Source organism: Rutilus rutilus (assembly GCF_951802725.1).
Source record: "Rutilus rutilus genome assembly, chromosome: 12".
NCBI classification, from domain to species: Eukaryota; Metazoa; Chordata; class Actinopteri; order Cypriniformes; family Leuciscidae; genus Rutilus; species Rutilus rutilus.
The window spans coordinates 31,348,018-31,375,526 of record NC_140217.1 but is presented as its reverse complement, the minus strand read 5'-3'; the positions used below and the strand labels follow the sequence as shown (position 1 = coordinate 31,375,526).

The 27,509-nt window shown below is 38.5% G+C and overlaps 1 protein-coding gene across 1 annotated transcript; it reads left to right on the top strand.

The window, feature by feature from the left end:
- On the top strand, positions 1-27,461 carry myhb (myosin, heavy chain b). Its single transcript, XM_084426937.1, is given in 81 exon segments — positions 1-72; positions 213-414; positions 554-697; positions 792-948; positions 1,037-1,064; positions 1,171-1,285; positions 1,287-1,331; positions 1,334-1,468; positions 1,565-1,628; positions 1,713-1,811; positions 1,950-2,053; positions 2,181-2,319; positions 2,413-2,531; positions 2,634-2,783; positions 2,874-3,044; positions 3,151-3,454; positions 3,548-3,615; positions 3,963-4,050; positions 4,202-4,319; positions 4,628-4,751; positions 4,833-4,969; positions 5,060-5,315; positions 5,429-5,671; positions 5,752-5,928; positions 6,029-6,174; positions 6,269-6,359; positions 6,454-6,843; positions 6,917-7,043; positions 7,125-7,243; positions 7,324-7,520; positions 7,603-7,786; positions 7,869-8,034; positions 8,127-8,251; positions 8,333-8,641; positions 8,765-8,968; positions 9,058-9,183; positions 9,290-9,460; positions 9,539-9,643; positions 9,726-9,821; positions 9,920-10,051; positions 10,166-10,182; positions 14,504-14,517; positions 16,881-17,092; positions 17,187-17,330; positions 17,445-17,601; positions 17,721-17,748; positions 17,886-18,042; positions 18,046-18,183; positions 18,276-18,339; positions 18,427-18,525; positions 18,664-18,767; positions 19,008-19,146; positions 19,246-19,364; positions 19,467-19,616; positions 19,703-19,873; positions 19,980-20,286; positions 20,435-20,505; positions 20,586-20,673; positions 20,810-20,927; positions 21,545-21,668; positions 21,750-21,886; positions 22,023-22,278; positions 22,392-22,634; positions 22,715-22,891; positions 23,042-23,187; positions 23,307-23,397; positions 23,480-23,869; positions 23,963-24,089; positions 24,212-24,330; positions 24,420-24,616; positions 24,699-24,882; positions 24,970-25,135; positions 25,252-25,376; positions 25,464-25,772; positions 25,852-26,055; positions 26,139-26,264; positions 26,428-26,598; positions 26,687-26,791; positions 26,873-26,968; positions 27,066-27,197; positions 27,335-27,461. Coding segments are annotated over 80 exon segments (11,811 nt in total). The 5' UTR covers positions 1-72; positions 213-219; the 3' UTR covers positions 27,356-27,461.
- The last annotated feature ends 48 nt before the right edge of the window (positions 27,462-27,509 follow it).

The window sequence follows — 27,509 nt, the reverse complement described above, 5'->3', positions numbered from 1 at the left end:
TAAGATGTGCGTACTGAAGGATTGTCTTTTTTTTTCAGATTTGTCTCATCACTTCTACTGACGGGAAAGGAGGTAAAATGTACTATTTGACCCCATAAAGCAAAATTCCTTTACATTATAAAAATATAACACATTTTTTTGTTGAACCACTTACTATTTCAGTTACTGGCTTAATGTAAGTCTTTAATGTTTAGTCTTTCTGTCCAATAAAGAGCAACCATGAGTGAGTTGGAGTGCTTTGGCCCGGCGGCTATTTTCCTCCGGAAGCCAGAGAAGGAGAGAATTGAGGCTCAGAACAGACCGTTTGATGCAAAGACAGCTTACTTTGTGACTGAACCACAAGAGATGTACCTCAAAGGGGTGCTAATCAGCAAAGAGAGTGGCAAAGCCACTGTCAAAACCCTGTGCGGCAAAGTAAGTTGAGAGGTTTGCAGCTAAAAGCAATATAATCTGAATTTAGTCTTTTCATATTAAGCTCAGGAGGTTGCCTTCTGAAAAAACATCTTCGGCCCCTCAGCGGTTTATCATTTGCCTTTTTTTTTTCTTTTAAAAGACCATCACAGTGAAAGAGGATGAAATTCACCCAATGAATCCCCCCAAGTTTGATAAGATCGAGGACATGGCCATGATGACCCACCTCAGTGAACCCACTGTGCTGTACAACCTCAAAGAGCGTTATGCAGCATGGATGATCTACGTAAGTAAAATGAGTACTTGTTATACTGTTTTACTTCAATAAAATGTCTGTGTAACTGAAAGTTGCTACTGAGTTTTACCAACCTCTCTTGCAGACCTACTCCGGGTTGTTCTGCGTCACTGTGAATCCCTACAAGTGGCTCCCAGTGTACGATTCTGGAGTCGTGTCAGGCTACAGGGGCAAAAAAAGAATTGAAGCCCCACCTCACATCTTCTCCATCTCTGACAACGCCTATCAGTTCATGCTCACTGGTATGAGCTAGTGGAAGAAAATAGATTATGATTTTTTGATCCATATATACTTTGTTTGGTAAAATCAAATGTCTCTCACTCTCTGTAGATCGTGACAATCAGTCGATCTTGATCACGTGAATATTTTTCAGATTTTTCAATTTAAAGGAGTATTTGATCTTGTAATTAAATATAGCATCAAAGAAACTGGAGTCATTTTATGTTGCATTATTTTATTTTCAGGGGAGAATCTGGTGCAGGAAAGACTGTGAACACCAAACGTGTCATCCAGTACTTTGCGACAATCGCTGTATCTGGACAGAAGAAAGTAGAGCCTGGAAAAATGCAGGTATATATAGTATTTGTTTGTCTATATGATAATGAGGATGGAGCAAATCCGTAGGACACTTATTTGACTGGTATGTCTGCCACATTCTGTACACATCAGGGGTCACTTGAGGATCAAATCATTGCAGCCAATCCCTTGCTGGAAGCCTATGGAAATGCCAAGACTGTGAGGAATGACAACTCTTCCCGCTTTGTGAGTTCTGAGTCAACTGCATCGCTCCACTGTGTGTTTTAATTCTGTAATGGAAAATTGTTATCTAATTAATCTTGCCTCTGGTAAAATCTCCAGGGTAAATTTATCAGAATTCATTTTGCCACCACTGGAAAACTGGCCTCAGCTGATATTGAAACTTGTAAGTCCTTTATTCTCGCACAATTCAGTTGATTAGTGTAGACATTCCTTTTATTCTTTTCATAATCATGTTACTGATCCGTAGATCTGCTGGAAAAGTCCAGGGTAACTTACCAGTTGTCTGCTGAGAGAAGCTACCACATCTTCTACCAGCTCTGCACTGGCCATAAGCCAGAACTGCTGGGTAAAAAACTGGACATTCTTACATTAGGATCATATTTTTCAATATATAATTCGAATTTAATACATCTGCAAGAACAGATATTGTGATATTTTTAGCAGTATAAAGTCCTTTAAAAAAAACAACCTAATTCTCTTGCAGAGGCTCTTCTGATCACCACTAACCCATACGACTATCCCATGATCAGTCATGGTCAGATCACAGTCAAGAGCATCGATGACGTGGAAGAGTTCGTTGCAACTGATGTAAGAGGAAGTCAAATGTTTGAGCACTTAACATTTTATGCATAATCATATGAATGTATACTCAGTATATCTTCGATACACTTTGTTAAATATGTTATATACACATTTGATTGTTTTTGACTTGCAGACAGCCATTGATATTCTGGGCTTCACGGCTGAGGAGAAAATGGGCATCTACAAGCTGACAGGAGCTGTGATGCATCATGGGAACATGAAGTTCAAGCAGAAGCAGAGGGAGGAGCAGGCCGAGCCTGATGGAAATGAGGGTGTGATTTCAATCTAAGTTCATCTATAGAAACATCCATATATAGCCACAATATGGACAAATATAAGTAATTTTCTTGAAATATTTCTTCCAGTGGCTGATAAAATCGCTTACCTCATGGGACTGAACTCTGCTGACATGCTGAAAGCTTTGTGTTATCCCAGAGTGAAGGTCGGGAATGAATATGTGACCAAAGGTCAAACTGTTCCTCAGGTGTGTACATTTAAAAATGCATCATTTATGTATGCTACATCACAACATTTTTATGAATAAAAATGAAATGGTATAAAACAGCATTCTTTTTTTATAAATTAGGTGAATAATTCAGCCATGGCTCTGTGCAAGTCAGTCTATGAGAAAATGTTCTTGTGGATGGTTGTCCGAATCAATGAGATGCTGGACACCAGGCAGGCTAGACAGTTCTTCATCGGAGTGCTTGACATTGCTGGGTTTGAAATCTTTGATGTAAGTTAATAAGATAGTAAATAAATAAAAATGATCTGATGCTTTAGGTTTTGCTTCTTGGTTCGGGTGCTGAATTTATATTAATTACAGTATAACAGCCTGGAGCAGCTGTGCATTAATTTCACCAATGAGAAACTGCAACAGTTTTTCAACCACCACATGTTTGTGCTGGAACAAGAGGAATACAAGAAAGAAGGTATTGAGTGGGAGTTCATTGACTTCGGTATGGACTTGGCCGCTTGCATTGAGCTAATTGAGAAGGTAAAAAAATTCATTTCAGGACATATAGTGCTTTCTGTTTTTCTAACATAACATTCTAAGGTTTGGACCCTTGTCTTTTCTCAAAGAAATGTGCTCTTTCTTACAGCCAATGGGTATTTTCTCCATCCTTGAGGAGGAGTGTATGTTCCCCAAAGCAACAGACATGACCTTCAAGAACAAGCTGCATGACCAGCATCTTGGTAAAACTCCATCCTTCCAGAAGCCCAAACCGACCAAAGGCAAAGCTGAGGCCCACTTCTCCTTAATGCACTATGCTGGAACTGTGGATTACAACATCACAGGCTGGCTGGATAAGAACAAGGACCCTCTAAATGACTCTGTGGTTCAGTTGTACCAGAAGTCTTCAATGAAACTGTTGGCTCATCTGTATGCTGCTCATGCTTCTGAAGGTCTGCAAAACATTACTGCATATATATTAGAGTATTAATATTCTGCATTAAAAAAAATAAAAAAGTATTATCTATAATATTTGTACTGTACAGAGGCAGCAGGCAAAAAGGCTGGCAAGAAAAAGGGTGGTTCCTTTCAGACTGTGTCTGCTATGTTTAGAGTAAGTTTTTATTATGTTAATTATGTTTATATGTGTTCTAAAAATGCTTATATTAGTTATATACACTTACCGGACACTTTATTAGCTACTTCTTGTTAGTACTGGATTGGACCCCCTTTTGCCTTCAGAACTGCCTTAATTCTTTAAGGCATAGATTCAACAAGGTGCTGGAAACAATCCTCAGATATTTTTACCCATATTAATATGATAGCATCACACAGTTGCTGCATATTTGTCAGCTGTACATCCATGATGAGAATCTCCTAATACCTAGTAAAGTGGCCAGTGAGTGTATGTACTTGTATACTGGTCAAGTATTTCAACATATTTTGGACACAATTTTACAGGAGAACTTGGGAAAGCTGATGACCAATTTGAGGAGCACACATCCCCATTTTGTGCGCTGCCTGATTCCAAATGAATCAAAAACACCTGGTAAGTATTGTTATTTATTCCAATATTAAATAGTGCTTAGTAGAACAATATCACCTCTGTTTAGCTGTAATAAAAATACTCTGAATCCTGTTTAAGAATATTGATGTTTTAAAATTTAAGATTGAATTTATCCCATTGTATAATTTTCCAGGTCTTATGGAGAACTTTCTGGTGATTCACCAGTTGCGCTGTAATGGTGTACTGGAAGGAATCAGAATCTGTAGGAAAGGTTTCCCAAGCAGAATCCTCTATGGTGACTTTAAGCAGAGGTATTTTACATACAGTACATGCCATATGTGGACGTCATGCACTTGGATTATTTTTATTTTTTTTACATTTTACATTTACATTTACGCATTTGGCAGACGCTTTTATCCAAAGCGACTTACATTGCATTTCAAGGTACACATTTACAGTCTTATCAGTTCTAACCCATGACCTTGGCGTTGCAAGCGCCAACGCTCTACTGTTTGAGCTACAGGAAAGCCCTGTATTTACAATGACACTTGCATTTGTGGTGCAAGGATACTTCAGATGGAAATTCAACTGAAATGTAATGAAATCACTTCTGTTTCAGATACAAAGTACTGAATGCTAGTGTCATCCCCGAGGGTCATTTCATGGACAATAAGAAGGCTTCAGAAAAGCTTCTTGGCTCTATTGACGTGGATCATACCCAGTACAAGTTTGGACACACCAAGGTACACACTATCAAAGCACCTGACTTATTATGTAAATATAAAATAATAGTGCATAATTGCTTTATCAATTACTTGTGATAGGTGTTCTTTAAAGCTGGTTTGCTGGGAACCCTTGAGGAGATGCGAGATGAAAAACTTGTTATCCTTGTGACTATGACTCAAGCACTTTGCAGAGGATATGTTATGAGGAAAGAGTTTGTCAAAATGACGGAGAGAAGGTATGTTTTTGCATGAAAAATATTCTGTAGGGGGTAACACTTCATATTCACACAGATGATCTGACCATTTCTTCTGATTCTATAATACAGAGAGTCCATCTACAGCATCCAGTACAACATCCGCTCATTCATGAATGTGAAACACTGGCCATGGATGAAGCTGTATTTTAAGATCAAGCCACTCCTGAAGAGTGCAGAGACTGAGAAGGAAATGGCAGCCATGAAAGAGAATTTTGAAAAAATGAAGGAGGATCTAGCAAAGGCACTTGGCAAGAAGAAGGAGCTGGAGGAAAAAATGGTTTCTCTGATGCAGGAGAAAAATGACCTGCAATTACAAGTGGCATCTGTGAGTTTTTCGGCAGATTCCTGAAAAGATCACAAATAAGCAATTCATCTTTCTAAGATAATAAATACACAGTTTAAAACAAAAATAACAACAAATGCTGTTCTAATCACCAGGAATCAGAAAACCTTTCTGATGCTGAGGAGAGATGTGAAGGACTCATCAAAAGCAAGATCCAGTTTGAGGCGAAACTTAAAGAGACATCTGAAAGATTAGAGGATGAGGAAGAAATGAATGCTGAACTGACAGCCAAGAAGAGAAAACTAGAGGACGAGTGCTCTGAGCTGAAGAAAGACATGGATGATTTAGAGCTTACCTTGGCCAAAGTAGAGAAGGAGAAACATGCCACTGAAAACAAGGTTCACTTTCTCAACTCATTTTTCCCATCAAGTGTCTGAGCTGATGTGACTCTAACAATTTCACAAAATTTCTTTATTAGGTGAAAAATCTGACAGAGGAGATGTCCTCACTGGATGAAAGCATTGTAAAATTAACCAAAGAGAAGAAAGCCCTACAAGAGGCACATCAGCAAATTTTGGATGATCTGCAGGCAGAGGAGGACAAAGTCAATTCTCTGACGAAAGCTAAAGCCAAACTTGAACAACAAGTGGATGATGTAAGTTACAATGTTTACTGCAATATATTGGTTTATTTTAGGTTTAAGTTTAGATATGGATGACTTCCAGGCAAAGCAATATTGCAATCTTACTTAACAGCTGGAAGGTTCTCTGGAGCAAGAACGGAAACTCCGTATGGACCTTGAGAGAGCCAAGAGAAAGCTTGAGGGTGACCTGAAACTAACCCAAGAATCCGTTATGGATCTGGAAAATGACAAGCAACAATCAGATGAGAAGATAAAGAAGTAAGACTTTAACTTTTAAATGAAATGTTTTGAAGAGAATAACATTTTTGATGGTATGTAAATCATATACATCTGTTACAATTATTTCCCATAGGAAGGACTTTGAGATAAGTCAACTTCTAAGCAAGATTGAGGATGAACAGTCTATTAGTATTCAACATCAGAAGAAGATCAAGGAACTCCAGGTCACTTCTCAATATATAACATTAGGGTTGATGACTGATCGCATAATCCGGCTCAAGTAAATCTGATCATCATCATTACCACCATTTATTTCAGGCCCGCATTGAGGAGCTGGAGGAAGAAATCGAGGCAGAACGTGCTGCTCGTGCTAAGGTTGAGAAGCAGCGATCGGATCTCTCCAGGGAACTTGAAGACATCAGCGAGAGGCTTGAAGAAGCAGGTGGCGCCACTTCTGCCCAGATTGAGATGAACAAGAAACGCGAGGCTGAGTTCCAGAGACTACGCCGTGATCTGGAGGAGTCCACCTTGCAGCATGAAGCAACGGCTGCGGCACTCCGCAAGAAGCAGGCTGACACTGTGGCAGAGCTGGGAGAGCAGATCGACAACCTCCAGCGTGTGAAACAGAAGCTAGAAAAAGAGAAAAGCGAATACAAAATGGAGATTGATGATCTGTCAAGCAGTATGGAGACTGTTGCCAAATCAAAGGCATGACAATTGTTTTTCCTGAATATTGCATTTTTAATATAAGAGTCATACTTATAGCAATTTTTCCTCTCAGGGTAACTTGGAGAAGATGTGCCGTACTCTAGAAGATCAACTGAGTGAACTTAAGAGCAAAAATGATGAAGCAATCCGTCAACTAAATGATATAAGTACACAAAGAGCAAGACTAGCAACTGAGAATGGTATGTTTGAATACAAACTCCAAACTGAAGGTATTTCCTACATTTTCAAGGATTAATGGAAATGTTCTGTCTTTTTAAAAGGTGAATTCAGCCGTCTGCTAGAGGAAAAAGAGGCTCTTGTTACTCAGTTGACTCGAGGCAAGCAAGCTTTCACTCAACAGATTGAAGAGTTTAAGAGGCACATTGAGGAAGAAGTAAAGGTAACTGTTTACTATTTTGGAAGCGTCTAGTAGCAAGTAGGGGAACATTAGCAAATAATGCTTTGTTTGTTGCTTTTCAGGCAAAGAATGCACTGGCACATGCTGTCCAATCTTCCCGTCATGACTGTGATCTGCTCAGAGAGCAGTACGAGGAAGAACAAGAGGCTAAATCTGAGCTTCAGCGCAGCATGTCAAAGGCCAACAGTGAGGTGGCTCAGTGGAGAACCAAATATGAGACTGATGCCATTCAGCGTACTGAAGAGCTTGAGGAAGCAAAGTAAATGAAATCCTTTGTTTAAATGTTCTCACAACAAAAAATGAAGTAGTAGCAATGACTAATATTTCATTGTTGCTCTAAGGAAAAAGCTTGCTCAGCGTTTGCAGGACACTGAAGAGTCCTTTGAGGCTGTGAACTCAAAGTGTGCTTCTCTGGAGAAAACCAAGCAGCGACTGCAGGCTGAAGTTGAGGATCTCATGACTGATGTAGAGAGAGCTAATGCTGTTGCTGCCAATCTTGACAAGAAACAAAGGAACTTCGACAAGGTACAGGATGTTTTAATAGCTGCAACTTCTTTGTACAACAACATAATGTCCTTGATCACAAATTCTATTTACTTTTTCCAAGGTTCTGGCCGAGTGGAAGCAAAAGTATGAGGAAAACCAAGCAGAACTGGAAGGAGCTCAGAAAGAGGCCCGTTCTCTTAGTACAGAGCTTTTTAAGATGAAGAATTCCTATGAAGAAGCCCTGGATCATCTGGAGACCCTCAAGAGGGAGAACAAAAACCTTCAGCGTAAGATTTTTCACAAATACAAAGTGCTGACGATAGAGAGACAAATTTTCCACGCTTGCATGTGAATACTCTGTTTTTTAAATTGTTTGTAGAGGAAATCTCTGACTTAACTGAACAACTTGGTGAAACTTGTAAGACCATTCATGAGGTGGAGAAAGCCAAAAAGACAGTTGAAACAGAGAAAATAGAAATTCAGACTGCTCTTGAGGAAGCTGAGGTAACCCCTTTGTGTTTTTGAATAACTACCATGATCCTTTTTTTAACTATTGTTAACTATTGCTGTCCTACTGGTCTTTAGGGAACCCTGGAACATGAGGAAACTAAGATTATTCGTATCCAGCTTGAGCTAAGTCAAATAAAAGGGGAGATTGATCGTAAGTTGGCTGAGAAAGATGAGGAGATCGAACAGATAAAAAGGAATAGCCAAAGAATGATTGATTCCATACAGAATACTCTAGACTCTGAGATCAGGAGCAGAAATGAAGCCCTAAGAGTCAAGAAGAAAATGGAAGGAGACCTCAATGAGATGGAGATTCAGCTGAGCCATGCAAATCGCCAGGCTGCTGAAGCTCAGAAACAGCTCAGGAACATCCAGGGACAACTCAAGGTAAAGTCGTGGAGCTCTTTGTACCTTGTTGTTTAAAAAAATTGTAGTTGACCTCAGATGGAAGCCGAACCTCAAACTCTTAAATCCTTATTCTATTGAAACAAGTTATTCATCTTTTATTAGGATGCCCAACTGCACCTTGATGATGCTCTGAGGGTTCAAGAGGACATGAGAGAGCAGGTTTCTATGGTTGAACGCAGGAACAACCTGATGCAGGCTGAGATTGAGGAGCTGAGAGTCGCTCTGGAACAGTCCGAGAGAGGTCGCAAAGTGGCCGAGCAGGAACTGCTGGATTCCAGTGAGCGTGTAGGACTTTTGCACTCCCAGGTTTGTTTTCAAATGTTTCTGATTTATTTCCTCTGTCTCTTAGACAATATCACCAATTGGTAAACCACGTTTTACTCTCTAATATACAGAACACCAGTCTCATCAACACCAAGAAGAAGCTTGAGGCAGATTTCATTCAAGTCCAAGGTGAAGTGGAGGATGCTGTTCAGGAGGCAAGAAATGCAGAGGAGAAGGCTAAGAAAGCTATTACTGATGTGAGTGCCTATTTATAAGAAAATACACATTGATATGTTCTAAATGTCCATATGTACACACTGAACACAGAGAAGAGCTGTAGTCCCATTTCATGTGTGATTGCAGGCTGCCATGATGGCAGAGGAGCTGAAGAAAGAGCAGGACACGAGTGCTCATCTTGAAAGGATGAAGAAGAACCTGGAGGTTACAGTCAAAGACTTGCAACACCGTTTGGATGAGGCTGAGAGTCTGGCCATGAAGGGTGGAAAGAAGCAGCTCCAGAAACTGGAAGCTAGGGTACTCTTTTGTGCAATATGTAAAAAGGTTATGAAATCCTGGAATTTTTGTAATCAAATTTTTCTATCTAATTCTCAGGTTCGTGAACTGGAGAGTGAGGTTGAGGCTGAGCAAAGAAGAGGTGCCGAAGCTATAAAAGGAGTTCGGAAGTATGAGAGAAGAGTTAAGGAATTCACTTACCAGGTAGGTTATTTTACTTGACCTCTGAAAAGAAACGGTTTGTCAACAGAGCAGCATTAGCTACAATCCAGAGTCTTTTTAACAGTCTGAAGAGGATAAGAAGAATATAATCAGACTGCAGGATCTAGTGGACAAACTACAGATGAAAGTGAAGTCGTATAAGAGACAAGCTGAGGATTCTGTAAGTACAGTATTATACAGTATTATGTAATCAATATCAAGACAGTATTTTGTTTGATGATTTCATAAACTACTGATGCATGGGTAAATCCACTACAGGAGGAACAGGCCAGCACTCACCTGACCAGATACAGGAAGGTGCAGAATGAGATGGAGGAAGCTCAGGAGAGAGCTGACATCGCTGAGTCTCAGGTCAACAAGCTCCGGGCCAAGAGTCGTGAGTTTGGAAAGGTATTTCTGGAAATTATTTATCCAGAACTTGTTGATTTCTGAATATACAAAAAACCTGAAACTAAACTCAAAAATCCAGAATATTTGATTCTTGCATTATTTTTTCCCCCATAGGGAAAAGAGGTTGCAGAGTGAATATCACCCTTCAAGAAGAGACAGCAATGAACAAGCATATAATATGAGTTTGTGCTGTGTCTGAGTTATGCGGTCAATAAAGTTGCCCACCAAACAACAATGGCTGCAGTTTTTTCTTTCATTTAAAATGTTGACTTAGTCTCTCTTGCAATATTTTGTGGAATACACCTGATTTCCAACTACAGCTTTCGTGCATCTTGGCATGGTCCCTTTCAGTCTGTCACATTGCTGTTGGGTGTTATGCCACTCTTGGCACAAGCAACTCGGCTTTGTTTGATGACCATCTTCCTTTTGATGGAATCAAAAATAAAAAAAAATTGTGTATATCACAAACCTTAATTGGGCTCAAGGGCGGTTCTAGGATTTCATCCTCAGGGGGACTTAGCCCTCAGTGAGAATCGGTAGCAAGGGACCATTGCCTAAGTAGTGCATCTTTAAATCGACACCACTATATTAATATATAGTAAGTCAAAACGGTACCGGCACCAGCCTATCTGTACTTAAATTGGTACATAGAAAGTTTGGTTAAAGTAAAAAAATTATACAATGATACCAGTCTTTCTGCACCACAGTTCAAATTGGTACACATGTAGGTTATAGTTTGACTAACAGAAAATTATCATATCATTATTAACAAGTATCACTATTAACTAGCTAAAAAACATTGAATATGTATCAACAAAAATATTGACTCAGGGCACTAAGGATTTTTTTTTTTAGATTAGATCATTATTTGCCCTGCCAAAACATTCACTGACCTTGCCTAAATAAATAAATAAAGTTATTGCTTTCATTGTTTTTGACTTATGTAACCTTACCATACCAACATTTTAGTACCAACATCACAGTAAAAAGTAATACTAGCCTAGCTAATATAAAGTTCAAACATTAAAGACAAGTAAACAGTCAAAGCACAAATAAATGCACGAGAACAAAGCTACATAAGTTATTTAGTTAAAAGCAGTGAGTAATTATCTCTTTTTCTTATGTTGTTTGGTTAACATATTGAAACAGATATAATATATGGTTCAGCTGTCACTTTAACATCTAATGATGTCACCTTACATTGACACGCATCCAATATTTTCTGTTAAGTGGGTACTAGTCACAACGGGCCTTTTGACATCATTCAAGTAGCTCAAGAAGATGCGAAAGAGCTCAATTCGGTACTCGCGTGCTGTCTGACAGTCAGATTTCTGTGTGCACGCTTCGGGTGTGTGCGTGCACGCCGCACAGAAACGATCTATCACAACGCACCAGTACCGTACTGAGTTCTCTTTCCCAGCGTCTTGTGCTTGAATGGCTTAAAATCACTTGAATGTTTAAACTGACAAGACTTAAAAACACTTTCTTCCCACTTAAAAAACTTTCTTGAGGAAGCATCACTGGCCTGATCATTCAAATAGGTGATTACAGATTTAGGGGGGCTGAGATGACAGAAATGGGGCTGAAGTCCCCCTAAAAGGGGCCTAGAACCGCCCCTGAGCTCAGGTGTAGGACAAAAAGATTACAACCACAGAAGAAGAGGAATGTCTACACACTGAGTTTACAGCTCCAAAAACATTTATTAATAAACAGCACTGTTTAATAATAAATGTTTTTGGAGCTGTAAACTCAGTGTGCGGATGTTACTCTTTTTACTTTCTATGGTTGTCATCTTCCTCTTGATCACATTCAAGTTCAGTAGGGTTCAGGTCTGGAGATTGGGTCGGCCATGACAGGGTCTTGATTTGTTGGTCCTCTATTCACACCTTTATTGGCCTGAAGCATTGTCCTGCGGGAAAACACAATCCTTTGAGCTAGAGAACATCGTCAGAGCAGAAAGAAGCAAGTTTTCTTCCAGGATAACCTTGTACGTGGCTTGAGTCATGCGTCCTTCACAAAGACGGATCTGCCTTATTCTGGGGCCTCATTTATATAATGTGTGTATGCAAAGATTTGATTTTAGAGTGTGCGTACACTAAAATCCATGGCAATGTTCATATTTATAAAAACAGTCTTTGACGTGAAAAATTGCTGTGTTTACAAGGCGAAGATCTGAAACCATTCAGCTGCACACAATATCAAGATCATTTGCGATTTATAAATTCCACATCTGGAAGAGAGGCGTACTCACGTTGAGAAATTATCGTAAGATCAAAATGTAGGATGGTTTCTACACAACATTTTATAAATGAGGCCCCTAGAGAGGCCTACAACCCACAGTATCTCATACCCACTGTGAAATTTGGTGGAGGATTGGTGATGATCTGGGGGTTCTTCAGTAAGGCTGGAATTGGGCAGATCCTTCTTTGTGAAAGACACATGACTCAAGCCACGTACAAGGTTATCCTGGACGTAGTAGTATGTCATTTCTGAGACACTACCAGCACAAAACATGACAGTCTGCATTCCAATAAGCATACTATTTTCATAACCCCTTGTGGAAAATCAGTTGTAGTTTGTAATGGTTCTCAGTTTAAGAAATGTAAGTTTGAATCTTACAGCTGATTTTAAATGAATGAATATAAAGGCTCAAAATAATACATTTTAAGACTTCAAATAGTGCGCTGTTATGTAATATACTGTATGTATGTGTATATATATATATATATATGTATATGTATATTTTATATATGCCCCCAACCGATATTGAACGATAATGAACAAACCGACCGAGGGGGGGCCCCCGCTTTCTCTAACATGTTCTTGGCCCCACTCCATACTTGAGATAGTCAACAATATTTCCATCACATCTCAAGAGTAAACTGGAGTAACAAAGTGAAAAGTAAAAAGTAGAGGGAAAAATATATTTAAAAAATTAATTTATTGGAAGCACCTTTTTTGGTTATGCTTTAGACAAGTGCTCACGGATGAAGTGTGTCGACGAGCATGGCAGAAACACAAGAACTACAACAGACTTCCAGCCACAGCCTTAGATTAAATTAATTGAAAATAAAAGAAAACAATAAATCTCTCAAGATCTCAGCAGAGGATGATTAAACAACTCCAAAAACAGCATTACCACCTTCACTTATTACTAACCAGTTTGACTTTATTTCTGTCATATGTCTACAAATTTTGTGAATTTCAGCTGAATTGTTATTTTCTTTAATTCTTATTATTAACTTTTATTTTTAGTAACCTGTTTTTTATGTTTAGAGATGATCTGTTTATCTATTTTGTTGATTGTCACCTGATGAGATTCGTGTACTGATTGTTGATGTCTGTGTGTCTTAACTATGCTGTAGTTCAAAGCTTTTTTGTGAATGATAATTTTGAAATCCTTCTTTACTGATTGGTGCAACACTGCTTGATCTTTTGTTGTAGTATCACAGTGGCGGTAATGTAAAATTGAACTGCTTTAAAAATATTAACCACTGGATGAGATCAGTGTATCAGACCACTACATGATGATTATGTCGTTATCAAAACATAACCACCTGATTAAATTAACCTTGTTGTATTATTTTAATTTAATACTGTGAAGCTGCTTTGATACAATCTGTATTGTGAAAAGCGCTATACAAATATACTTGACTTGACTTGACTTGACTTGATCACATTTTCTCTTGGCTTTTTTGTCTTAGCAAATGTGATTTATAAAAACATGGCTATAGAAGCCAGAGAAAAACTAATGTTTGAAAGTCAAGGGCCAAAAGTCCAATTAAAGCAAAACAGTGATCACCATACTGGTGATTTCCAATTAAACTATTGTTTTCAATAAAACATAAACATCCAAACCTCTGTTAATTTTCAATAAGAACTGGTAGTGCTGTTTTTGGAGTTGTTTAATCATCCTCTGCTGAGATCTTGAGAGATTTAATGTCTTCTTTTATTTTCAGTTGATTTCATCTAAAGCATGATTAATAACAGTCCTTTACGACTGTTGCTTGTCAGACTGTACGAACACAATCTCTGCTGTAGACCATGTCACGATGTAGGATCTCGGTTGTCAATATTGTCAGACTGTACGGCAGTCAAGATGCATTAAAAAAGTCAGCTGTAGAAGATTCAAACTCACATTTCTTAAACTGAGAATCATTACAAACTCCTCAACTTCCTTTCCACAAGGGGTTATGAAAATAATATGCAAACTGGAAAAAAGACTGTCATGTTTTGTGCTGGTAGTGTCTCAGAAATGACATTTAAATAATTAGTTAAATACACAATTTATGCATATTTATACATAGGCCTACATATTAATTTACAGATCTATAGAAGACACATTTTAAGGCTATTCCATATTTGAGAGATTTTATATATTTATATTTTATATATTATATTATTTTACTTACAATTATGTTGTTGTTGTTGTTGTTGTTTGTTTGTGTTTAGCTTACTAAGCCATGGTTTGAACCAATATGTTAGAGAACAGCAAGTGTCCTACACACTGTGATTTGTAGAACGACACAAAAGTGAAAGAACCCCAAGCCAAGTCTGTGCGATATCATGCCGTTTCATCAAAAAAATTATTTTAATGATAATATAAAAAAAGATTCATACTCATCCGTTGTGGTATTCAAAGAAACCCAGCCGCATCCACCAAGAGACAGAGGCTTCATTAGTGGCAGATCTATGCTCAGTGAAAGTGTAAATGTGGCCTCATACTCGCACGTCGAACAATGAACTCATCTGTAATCACGATAAGCAAAGATGCTATATTACATTTCAAAGTCCTAAAAAAAGAAGCCGCATCATAACGAACTGACACTACGGTTCATCCAAGAACCATTATACCAACCCACAATCTTAATGCTGCACACTTGCAGGCTCTTGACAGACGCTAAAACACTTGGATTGTGTTTTGTAATGTAATGCAGGAAGTTCAAGAGACAATAAATCCCCTGAGCATGCTGCCATTTGGTGGGTTAAGGCTGCACTAGTGGCTATATTTGTATTTTGTCCAAATAAGAATGTAGTGTTATGGGTGGGTGATCATGTTTCACATTTTTATTCAATGGAGCCAATTATATCTCAAGAGTAACAGCCTCACAATTTTTAAAGCTTTCTGCTCTTTGCCAGTATGAGATCACCTTTCCATTGGAAAGAATTACCTTAAGGCCCATAAAGCCTACTTTAAATCAAATCTCACGTTACATTTAGCCAAACAGAGGAGGAGTATCATACTAAAGAGATCCTGATCCACTGATCTCAATAAAGTGTCATTCTGTTTGATGTTTTAAATAGAAAATGCTATCTGTTTGAAGTCAGATGTATATGAATGTACAATGATTTATACATAAAACACAAGTCAAGTTATTTTCAAGTTATAAGTAAATATTGAAAGTGAATAAAAGGCCATTCAGACATTCTCCCAGCACTCTTAGTGTGGAAAGGCACAGCTAATAGCACACAATGACTCAAGTTGGCCTGTTGACATCAAGGATTTTGTCACCACCTTGGACTTTGTTTCATCCCCAGGAGAGGTCTGGAGAGCCTCAGCTGTTCTTAGTAAGGAAAGGCATGGTCATTTGGCATCCTCGCTGGTTTCTTGAAGGGATCGAAGTATGATTTCTTTGTAACATGTTAAATTTGTAAGGCTCCTGCAACCTTATACCAGTGACATTTGATGTCTTCTCCACAACGAGGTGGATGACTTGTTATTGCCAGATATTATCCTACATATATGTCCAGATATTCATAAGAAGGATTTACAGGCTATCTAGGGATATGGTTATTCATTTGCTCTCCTTATTTGTATCTTCTGAATTCTTTAAGTTGAAAAGGAACAATTTATTATCACTCCAGGCCCATAATTCCAAATTCTTGGAACTCAGGTTTGCAAATTCAAATTCTGGTACTGGTCAAATGCAAATTCTGACCAGTAATGACAGGTAATTCATAACAGTTACCATAAGAGTCACATTTAAACTCTGGAAATGGGCTAAAAAAGCTCCCATCAGTGCTACTCTAGACAATAACAATTTGAAGAGATAAAACCATCTTGGAACTTCTCATTTCAAGAGATAAAAATAATACAGTGATGCTGCTGAAGGGGACAAATGGAAGTGGGCAAACAGGACTCATGACCAAAAATGAGATGCTGAAATGTGCTGACAGGACACTCGCACCCAAGTATAAAAGAGGGTTTTCCCAACTCCTCCCAGGGCTCACAACTACACAGCTAAGGTGAGTGTCTGAACGCTAAGTCACAAAACAGCTCTGCTTTTCCCTTTTTACTTACTTTTTAATGATATTTTAGGCTTTTTGTTACATTTTATAACATTGTGCTCCTATACTAATTTTAAGACTGGACTACTTATTTTATCTTTTGGGCAAGCTATAAGGTTTCAACCGACAACGAATTCTTTGTTTTTCTTAACAATACACAGAGGTGGTGAATTACAACATCAAGATCATCAACATCAAATCCTAAGAGTTAGTGCAAGACAAAGGTAAACATGGCACCATCTTTTAAAAGATGTGTAACTACTAAACATTATGACAAATTGATATTTCTTATGTTGCTTGTGAAAATTCATGCTTAACTTAAACTTCTATTTGTAACAAAAAAGATTTATGTTAGTCTATATGATTCTATAGTGTAGAAATATTGACATCAGGTGACATGATAAATCAACCAAGTACATGAAGTACTGGGTTATTTCACACTTCAGTCTAATGTTAAAGGGTGATGCCACACATGTATAAATGTAAATGTTCTTTCCGATTGCTAACTTGCATGACAAATAATTGGTTGTTTTTCTGTAAGACGCAACCATGAGTGGGGACCCAGAAATGGAGTGTTTCGGCACTGCGGCCATTTACCTTCGCAAGCCAGAGAAGGAACGACTGGAAGCTCAAAATATGCCATTTGATGCCAAAACTGCCTTTTTTGTTGCTGAACCCAAGGAGATGTACCTCAAAGGGGTCCTCAAGAGTCGGGAGGGTGGCAAAGCAACGGTGCAAACTCTGTGTCACAAAGTGGGTATAAGAGATATTCAGATAATATTTGCCAAATAAATTTGAAAGGCATCTGCATTATAACATTTCATAAGTCACATGACTCTCCCTCCAGACCATCACAGTGAAGGAGGATGACATTTATCCAATGAATCCCCCCAAGTTTGATAAGATCGAGGACATGGCCATGATGACCCACCTCAATGAACCCACTGTGCTGTACAACCTCAAAGAGCGTTATGCAGCATGGATGATCTACGTAAGTAATAAAAAATGTATAGTGTTAATCTGTTTCAAACACATTGTAAAGATTTACATGTAAATCAATGACATGTTTATATCTAGTAAGTAAAATAACATTTCTCTCTTGCAGACCTACTCCGGGTTGTTCTGTGTCACTGTGAACCCCTACAAGTGGCTCCCAGTGTACGATTCTAAAGTCGTAACAGCCTACAGGGGCAAAAAAAGAATTGAAGCCCCACCTCACATCTTCTCCATCTCTGACAACGCCTATCAGTTCATGCTCACTGGTATGAAAAATAATGTTTATTATTTTGAATGCAGCTGAGGTATATTGGCTAAGATTGTAAAAAGATGTTAAATATGCTAGTATTTTGAATGTAATAAATGGCTTTCTACATTTTTGTAGATCGTGAGAATCAGTCTATCTTGATTACGTAAGTATTCTCATCACAAACTGAACATTGGTATTGTGTGATAAGAATGCAGAAACATATTATATATTTTTTATTTAATATTACAATATATATTCATACTGCATATTAGATTATAATATATTGTACCATATTTTCAGTGGAGAATCTGGTGCAGGAAAGACTGTGAACACCAAACGTGTCATCCAGTACTTTGCGACAATCGCTGTATCTGGACAGAAGAAAGTAGAGCCTGGAAAAATGCAGGTATATATAGTATTTGTTTGTCTATATGATAATGAGGATGGAGCAAATCCGTAGAACACTTATTTGACTGGTATGTCTGCCACGTTCTGTACACATCAGGGGTCGCTTGAGGATCAAATCATTGCAGCCAATCCCTTGCTGGAAGCCTATGGAAATGCCAAGACTGTGAGGAATGACAACTCTTCCCGCTTTGTGAGTTATTAGTCAACTGCATCGCTCCACTGTGTGTTTTAATTCTGTAACAAAATAGTTTTATTTATTTTTATTTGTTTGAAAATCTTCAGGGTAAATTCATCCGAATTCATTTTGGCTCAACTGGAAAACTGGCCTCAGCTGATATTGAAACTTGTGAGTCCTTCATTCTTTTAAATTTCAAATGACTGATATTACAGACATTCATTTTATCCTTTGAATAATCATGCTACTCATCCGTAGATCTGCTGGAAAAGTCCAGGGTAACTTACCAGTTGTCTGCTGAGAGAAGCTACCACATCTTCTACCAGCTCTGCACTGGCCATAAGCCAGAACTGCTGGGTAAAAAAAATGGAAATTTTTGCATTAGGATTATTTTTCAATATATAATCTGAATTTAATACAGTTTTTCCAAAAATACCATGATCTTTTTTTGAACAGTATAACGTTTAAAGAAAAAAAATCATAATTCTCTTACAGAGGCTCTTCTGATCACCACTAACCCATACGACTATCCCATGGTCAGTCATGGTGAGATCACAGTCAAGAGCATCAATGATGTAGAAGAGTTCATTGCAACTGATGTAAGAAAAAGTCAACTTGTCAGTTAATTTACATGCTAATTTAGACATTAATTTAGATGCATCATCAGCAACAAATACTTTAACATTGATATATATTGCTAATATATAAAAACATTTCAGACATGCTATTAAACAAATTTGAGTTACATATTGTGTTGTTGTTGTTGTTGTTGAACACAAATAGATTGATAATTAAGTATACTAAATGACAAGACATATTTGATTGTTTTTGACTTGCAGACAGCCATTGATATTCTGGGCTTCACGGCTGAGGAGAAAATGGGCATCTACAAGCTGACAGGAGCTGTGATGCATCATGGGAACATGAAGTTCAAGCAGAAGCAGAGGGAGGAGCAGGCCGAGCCTGATGGAAATGAAGGTGTGATTTCAATCTAAGTTCATCTATAGAAACAAGAAACATCCATATTTTGCCACAATGTGGATAATATAAGTAATTTACTTGAAATATATCTTCCAGTGGCTGATAAAATCGCTTACCTCATGGGACTGAACTCTGCTGACATGCTGAAAGCTTTGTGTTATCCCAGAGTAAAGGTCGGGAATGAATATGTGACCAAAGGTCAAACTGTTCCTCAGGTATGTCCATTTAAAAATGCTTAATTTATGTATGCTACATTACTACATTTTTATGAATAAAAATGAAATGGTATAAAACAGCATTCTTTTTTTCTAAATTAGGTGAATAATTCAGCCATGGCTCTGTGCAAGTCAGTCTATGAGAAAATGTTCTTGTGGATGGTTTTCCGAATCAATGAGATGCTGGACACCAGGCAGGCTAGACAGTTCTTCATCGGAGTGCTTGACATTGCTGGGTTTGAAATCTTTGATGTAAGTTAATAAGATCATTTAAAAAAAGGAATCTGATGCTTTAGGTTTTGCTTCTTGGTTCGGGTGCTAATTTTTGTTCACTACAGTTTAACAGCCTGGAGCAGCTGTGCATTAATTTCACCAATGAGAAACTGCAACAGTTTTTCAACCACCACATGTTTGTGCTGGAACAAGAGGAATACAAGAAGGAAGGTATTGAGTGGGAGTTCATTGACTTCGGTATGGACTTGGCCGCTTGCATTGAGCTAATTGAGAAGGTAAAAAAAATTATTTCAGGACATATAGTGCTTTCTGTTTTTCTAACATAACATTCTAAGGTTTGGACCCTTGTCTTTTCTCAAAGAAATGTGCTCTTTCTTACAGCCAATGGGTATTTTCTCCATCCTTGAGGAGGAGTGTATGTTCCCCAAAGCAACAGACATGACCTTCAAGAACAAGCTGCATGACCAGCATCTTGGTAAAACTCCATCCTTCCAGAAGCCCAAACCGACCAAAGGCAAAGCTGAGGCCCACTTCTCCTTAATGCACTATGCTGGAACTGTGGATTACAACATCACAGGCTGGCTGGATAAGAACAAGGACCCTCTAAATGACTCTGTGGTTCAGTTGTACCAGAAGTCTTCAATGAAACTGTTGGCTCATCTGTATGCTGCTCATGCTTCAGCTGAAGGTCTGCAAAACAAAAGCACACATTTATAATTGAAACTTTAAGATGAAAAAAGAAAAACTGAGTTTTGTTAAGAAATAAACTTTCTTTTTGATTTCTGTACATGGTATTGTTTACCAGAGATTACTCTACTATATTGCTTTATCAACAGCTGAATCTGGTGGCAAAAAGGGTGGGAAAAAGAAGGGCGGCTCCTTCCAGACTGTGTCTGCTTTGTTCCGGGTAAAAATATGGTTCCATTTTACACCTTGCATCAAAGGTGTACTGGATGATAGCTTATCTGTTTATTCTTTAACCAACAGGAGAACTTGGGCAAACTGATGACCAACCTGAGAAGCACTCATCCTCATTTTGTGCGTTGCTTGATTCCAAATGAGTCAAAGACTCCAGGTCAATATTTTTTTGCACATCCATGTTAGGATACTGAAAAGCATGTGATATATTTAATGATGTGACTCTATGATAAAATAAACAGGGACAACCACTTCTCTTAAAACCTATGTTTTTAACTGTTTTTATTTTTTAGGTCTTATGGAGAACTTTCTGGTGATTCACCAGTTGCGCTGTAATGGTGTACTGGAAGGAATCAGAATTTGCAGAAAGGGTTTTCCAAGCAGAATCCTCTATGGCGACTTTAAGCAGAGGTATTTAATTTACATGTACATGAGGGGCAGTCGTGGGCTAAATGGTTAGTGAATCCGACTGGTAATCCAAAGGTTGCTGGTTAGATTCCCTAATCACTAATCACTCTCTGGGCACCGCAGAATAATGGCTGCCCACTGCTCCTAATGGGTGGGTCACGTTTGCAGTGCGTGTGTTAATTACTCACTGCTCCTAATGTGTGTGCACTAACGTAAATGGGTTAAATGCAGAGGACAAATGCTGAGTATGGGTTATCATACTTGGCCTTCACATGTCACTACTATGTACATGTGCTTTGTTTGTGAATCTGGATTATTCTAAATGTGGAGCATGTTCCCACAGTTATTAATTTGCACAAAACAAGTCGTCTTAGTCTCGCACACATATGTGCCACTCTTGCGTGGGAAACAAGATCTTATCATAAATACAATAAATGGAAACATATATGCAGATATTACGTACAAATACATGTGTACACAATATTGAATGAGATCGGTGTCCTCTCTTAGTACTTCATGTAATGTATCATCCAGGTGCAAATTTCAGTTCAACATGATTCTGAAATTGTATTATTGCATATTGCGTTAAAAACCTGATATTTTGAATGTCTTTTCTTTAGATACAAAGTACTGAATGCTAGTGTCATCCCTGAGGGTCAGTTCATTGACAATAAGAAGGCTTCAGAGAAGCTTCTTGGCTCTATTGATGTGGATCATACCCAGTACAAATTTGGACACACCAAGGTACACACTATCAAAGCACCTGACTTATTATGTAAATATTATATAATAGTGCATAATTGCTTTATCAATTACTTGTGATAGGTGTTCTTTAAAGCTGGTTTGCTGGGAACCCTTGAGGAGATGCGAGATGAAAAACTTGTTATCCTTGTGACTATGACTCAAGCACTTTGCAGAGGATATGTTATGAGGAAAGAGTTTGTCAAAATGATGGAGAGAAGGTATGTTTTTGCATGAAAAATATTCTGTAGGGGGTAACACTTCATATTCACACAGAGGATCTGACCATTTCTTCTATAATATTCTTATTCTATTATTCTTATTCTAATATTCTAATATTCTGATTCTATAATACAGAGAGTCCATCTACAGCATCCAGTACAACATCCGCGCATTCATGAATGTGAAACACTGGCCATGGATGAAGCTGTATTTTAAGATCAAGCCACTCCTGAAGAGTGCAGAGACTGAGAAGGAAATGGCAGCCATGAAAGAGAATTTTGAAAAAATGAAGGAGGATCTAGCAAAGGCACTTGGCAAGAAGAAGGAGCTGGAGGAAAAAATGGTTTCTCTGATGCAGGAGAAAAATGACCTGCAGTTACAAGTGGCATCTGTGAGTTTTTCAGCAGATTCCTGAAAAGATCACAAATAAGCAATTCATCTTTATAAGATAATAAATACCCATTTTAAAACAAAAATAAAATCAAATGATGTTCTAATCAACAGGAATCAGAAAACCTTTCTGATGCTGAGGAGAGATGTGAAGGACTCATCAAAAGCAAGATCCAGCTTGAGGCGAAACTTAAAGAGACATCTGAAAGATTAGAGGATGAGGAAGAAATGAATGCTGAACTGACAGCCAAGAAGAGAAAACTAGAGGACGAGTGCTCTGAGCTGAAGAAAGACATTGATGATTTAGAGCTTACCTTGGCCAAAGTAGAGAAGGAGAAACATGCCACTGAAAACAAGGTTAATATCTTGAGAAAAAGCTTCTGGTAATCTTGATCTTTTACTCAGGTTGCAGTCATTCAAATAAATTTGTCTCCTAGGTTAAAAACCTTACTGAAGAAATGACATCTCAAGATGAGATTATTGTCAAGCTGACTAAGGAGAAGAAAGCCCTCCAAGAGGCACATCAACAGACTCTTGATGATCTTCAGGCAGAGGAGGACAAAGTCAATACTCTGACGAAAGCCAAAGCAAAGCTTGAGCAGCAAGTCGATGACGTGAGTTTGAAATGTAACAGATTAGTGCAACTAGTCCTCACATGTCTAGTTACTGTTACAACAAGAAGCAGAAATCATGAAACATGGAAGTAATACTTTGGTTAAAAAAAAACTTTTAAAAAAACCCTAATCTTTCACATCTGTGAACAGCTGGAAGGTTCTCTGGAGCAGGAGAAGAAACTCCGTATGGACCTTGAGAGAGCCAAGAGAAAGCTTGAGGGTGATTTAAAACTTACCCAGGAATCCATAATGGATCTGGAGAATGACAAGCAACAACTAGAAGAAAAGCTGAAAAAGTGAGGAACTAATAACATTTTGTTATCCTGTCCAATTTGACATTATAATTCAGATCCCTCGTTCACTTTCAGAATAACTATAACTCATAAAACATTTGTTGTTGTTTTTTTCAAAACAGGAAGGACTTTGAGTCAAGTCAATTTCTGAGCAGGATTGAAGATGAGCAATCTCTTGGTATTCAGCTCCAGAAGAAGATTAAAGAACTTCAGGTCACTCAAAAAGAGCTATTGTTTTTTTTAAAACATTTAACATTTTTATTAACTGTAACTCATCAAAGTTTTCCTACCACAGGCCCGCATTGAGGAGCTGGAGGAAGAAATCGAGGCAGAACGTGCTGCTCGTGCTAAGGTTGAGAAGCAGCGATCGGATCTCTCCAGGGAACTTGAGGAGATCAGCGAGAGGCTTGAAGAAGCAGGTGGCGCCACTTCTGCCCAGATTGAGATGAACAAGAAACGCGAGGCTGAGTTCCAGAAACTACGCCGTGATCTGGAGGAGTCCACCTTGCAGCATGAAGCAACGGCTGCGGCACTCCGCAAGAAGCAGGCTGACACTGTGGCAGAGCTGGGAGAGCAGATCGACAACCTCCAGCGTGTGAAACAGAAGCTAGAAAAAGAGAAAAGTGAGCTTAAAATGGAGATTGATGACTTGTCAAGCAGTATGGAGGCTGTTGCCAAATCAAAGGCAAGTATTAACATATTTATGGAGTATTGTACATGAAACACAGCATTGTGTGTAAAAAAAAAATCAATCAAAAAAAATCTTTGTGTTTGGCAGACAAATCTTGAAAAGATGTGTCGTACACTGGAAGATCAGTTGAGCGAGTTTAAGACAAAGCATGATGAACATGTACGCCACATCAATGATCTAAGCGCTCACAAGGCAAGACTTCAAACTGAAAATGGTAAGTAGTTTTGTTTAAAGAAGGGATAATATTAGCTACATTCTCTATAAACACCTATTTAACATTGGAGTTATTGTTGAGACCATCATCTTTATTGACCATCGTCATTAAATCCTTTCTAGGTGAAATGGGACGTCAATTAGAGGAGAAAGAGGCTTTAGTTTCTCAGCTGACTCGAAGCAAACAGGCTTATACTCAGCAGATTGAAGAGCTGAAGAGGCACATTGAGGAAGAAGTGAAGGTGAGGAATTAGCATTTTCTAATAAATTTGAATAAACTTATGTACTGAACCTACTGAATAACTCTGGAACATTTTTATTATTATTTAAGGCCAAAAATGCGCTGGCACATGCTGTCCAATCTTCCCGTCATGACTGTGATCTGCTCAGAGAGCAGTACGAGGAAGAACAGGAGGCTAAATGTGAGCTTCAGCGCAGCATGTCAAAGGCCAACAGTGAGGTGGCTCAGTGGAGAACCAAATATGAGACTGATGCCATTCAGCGTACTGAGGAGCTTGAGGAAGCAAAGTAAATGAAATCCTCTGTTTAAATGTTCTCACAACTTGAAATAAAGTAGTAGCAATGACTAATATTTCATTTTTGCTCCTAGGAAAAAGCTTGCTCAGCGTTTGCAGGACGCTGAAGAGTCCATTGAGGCTGTGAATGCCAAATGTGCCTCTTTGGAAAAGACCAAGCAACGACTGCAAAATGAAGTTGAGGATCTCATGATTGATGTGGAGAGAGCTAATGCTTTGGCTGCCAACCTTGACAAGAAACAAAGGAACTTTGATAAGGTAAAGCAACATTATTTCAATTACATATCATATTTTTGTGATGCACCTCACCATAGGTTTCTAATGTTCAATTTTGATGTCATCAAGGTCCTGGCAGAATGGAAGCAGAAGTATGAGGAGAGTCAGGCAGAGCTGGAAGGATCCCTGAAGGAAGCTCGTTCTCTTAGCACAGAACTTTTCAAAATGAAGAATTCTTATGAGGAGGCTTTGGACCAGCTGGAGACTCTAAAGAGGGAAAACAAGAACCTTCAGCGTACGTACAATGGTTTACTGCAGAATTATCAGTGAAATTTTCTTTTGCTTGTTAGATCTTCTCCAGAATAGTAAGTTTCAACACTTTGTTAATCATGTGTCCCTTCGTGCATACAGAGGAGATCTCAGATTTAACTGAGCAGCTTGGTGAGACTGGAAAAACTATTCATGAGCTGGAAAAAGGAAAGAAAACCGCTGAAATTGAAAAATCTGAAATCCAGGCTGCTCTTGAAGAAGCTGAGGTAACACATGGGGCTTGACGTTTTTTACACTTCCATTATCTCCACTGTTCTAGCAAACAATACCCTACAAACAACCTTTATTTTCAGGCGACCCTAGAGCATGAAGAATCCAAGATTCTTCGTATTCAGCTTGAGCTGAACCAAGTAAAAGGGGAAATTGATCGGAAACTGGCTGAGAAGGATGAGGAGATTGAACAGATCAAGCGAAACAGCCAGAGAATCATTGATTCCATGCAGAGCAGTCTGGATGCTGAAGTCAGAAGCCGAAATGATGCCCTGAGAATCAAGAAGAAGATGGAAGGAGACCTCAATGAAATGGAGATTCAGCTGAGCCATGCAAATCGCCAGGCAGCTGAAGCTCAAAAACAGCTCAGGAACGTCCAGGGACAACTCAAGGTTTGTTCCATTACAGAAGGTGTATTTTTTTATCTGACTAATTAGATCAGAAGATCTAATTGCCTCTTATTTGCTTCAGGATGCTCAACTCCATCTTGATGATGCTCTGAGGGTTCAAGAGGACATGAGAGAGCAGGTTGCCATGGTAGAACGCAGGAACAACCTGATGCAGGCTGAGATTGAGGAGCTGAGAGTTGCTCTGGAGCAGTCCGAGAGAGGCCGCAAAGTGGCCGAGCAGGAACTGGTGGATGCCAGTGAGCGAGTGGCTCTCTTACACTCCCAAGTAAGAAGAATGATTTGTTTTAAGAAATATTTTAAGGAATAACTCCTAAACAACATTATTTATTTTTTACACATTTTCTTCAGAATACCAGTTTTATCAACACCAAGAAGAAGCTGGAAGCAGATCTTGTTCAGATTCAAGGTGAGATGGAAGATGTGGTCCAGGAATCACGAAATGCTGAAGAGAAGGCAAAGAAAGCAATAACTGATGTAAGTGAAAAATGTTAATTGATGAGTTAGCAATGTTTGCTACTATTTGCAGGATAAGTATCTACTAAGTTGCACATATTTTGACATTCTATAACCTGCCATTGACTACTAATTATTAACATATTCTTATTAACCAAAGTAACCGAGTACAAAATGATTCCAGGCTGCCATGATGGCAGAGGAGCTGAAGAAAGAGCAGGACACGAGTGCTCATCTTGAAAGGATGAAGAAGAATCTGGACGTTACAGTCAAAGACCTGCAGCATCGTCTGGATGAGGCTGAGAGTCTGGCCATGAAGGGTGGAAAGAAGCAGCTCCAGAAACTGGAGACCAGAGTATGTGGCTATACATTACACACAGTACTTTCACTTACTTTATCACAAGCATAAAGTCAGGAATAATGTCAGTTTATCTGTTTTTCAGGTTCGTGAGCTGGAGGGCGAAGTTGAAGCAGAACAGAGACGCAGTGCTGAGGCTATTAAAGGAGTCCGCAAATACGAAAGAAGAGTGAAGGAACTGACTTATCAGGTACTTATCAAACAAAAATATGTATGTATGGTAAACGATCAAATTAAGATACTTTGTAATACATTTTTTTCTCTTACTCAGAATGAAGAAGATAAGAAGAATATTATCAGACTGCAAGACCTTGTGGACAAACTTCAACTCAAAGTCAAGGCCTACAAGAGACAGAGTGAAGATTCTGTGAGTGATTTTAGACTTTGATGAGTGATATGCTATTTATTACGCAACAAAATATTCTGGATATGATGAACCTAAACAAGTGTTGTTTCATTGACAGGAGGAACAGGCCAACACTCACCTGACCAGATACAGGAAAGTGCAGCATGAGCTGGAGGAGGCTCAGGAGAGAGCTGACATTGCTGAGTCTCAGGTCAACAAGCTGAGAGCTAAAAGCCGTGAATTTGGGAAGGTAAATATCACACTTTTATTGGTTTCATTATTTGTGCACAAGCATTTTGGTATTCATAAACTTCATTATTTGTGCATAAGTATTGTATACAAAATCTATCTTTTGTTTATGCAAATATATGTTCTATATGTTTCCAGGGAAAAGAGGCTGAGGAATGAACCCTCTGAGAAAGAGAGCTGGCAGAGAAACAATAACTCATATAATATGAAATTACTTGTAAAATGGCCACAAGAAACAGTAACTAATAAAACACTGTGTGATCTGATATGTCTTTGTGTGTGTTACATATGGTTACATTTGTGACTATGTTGT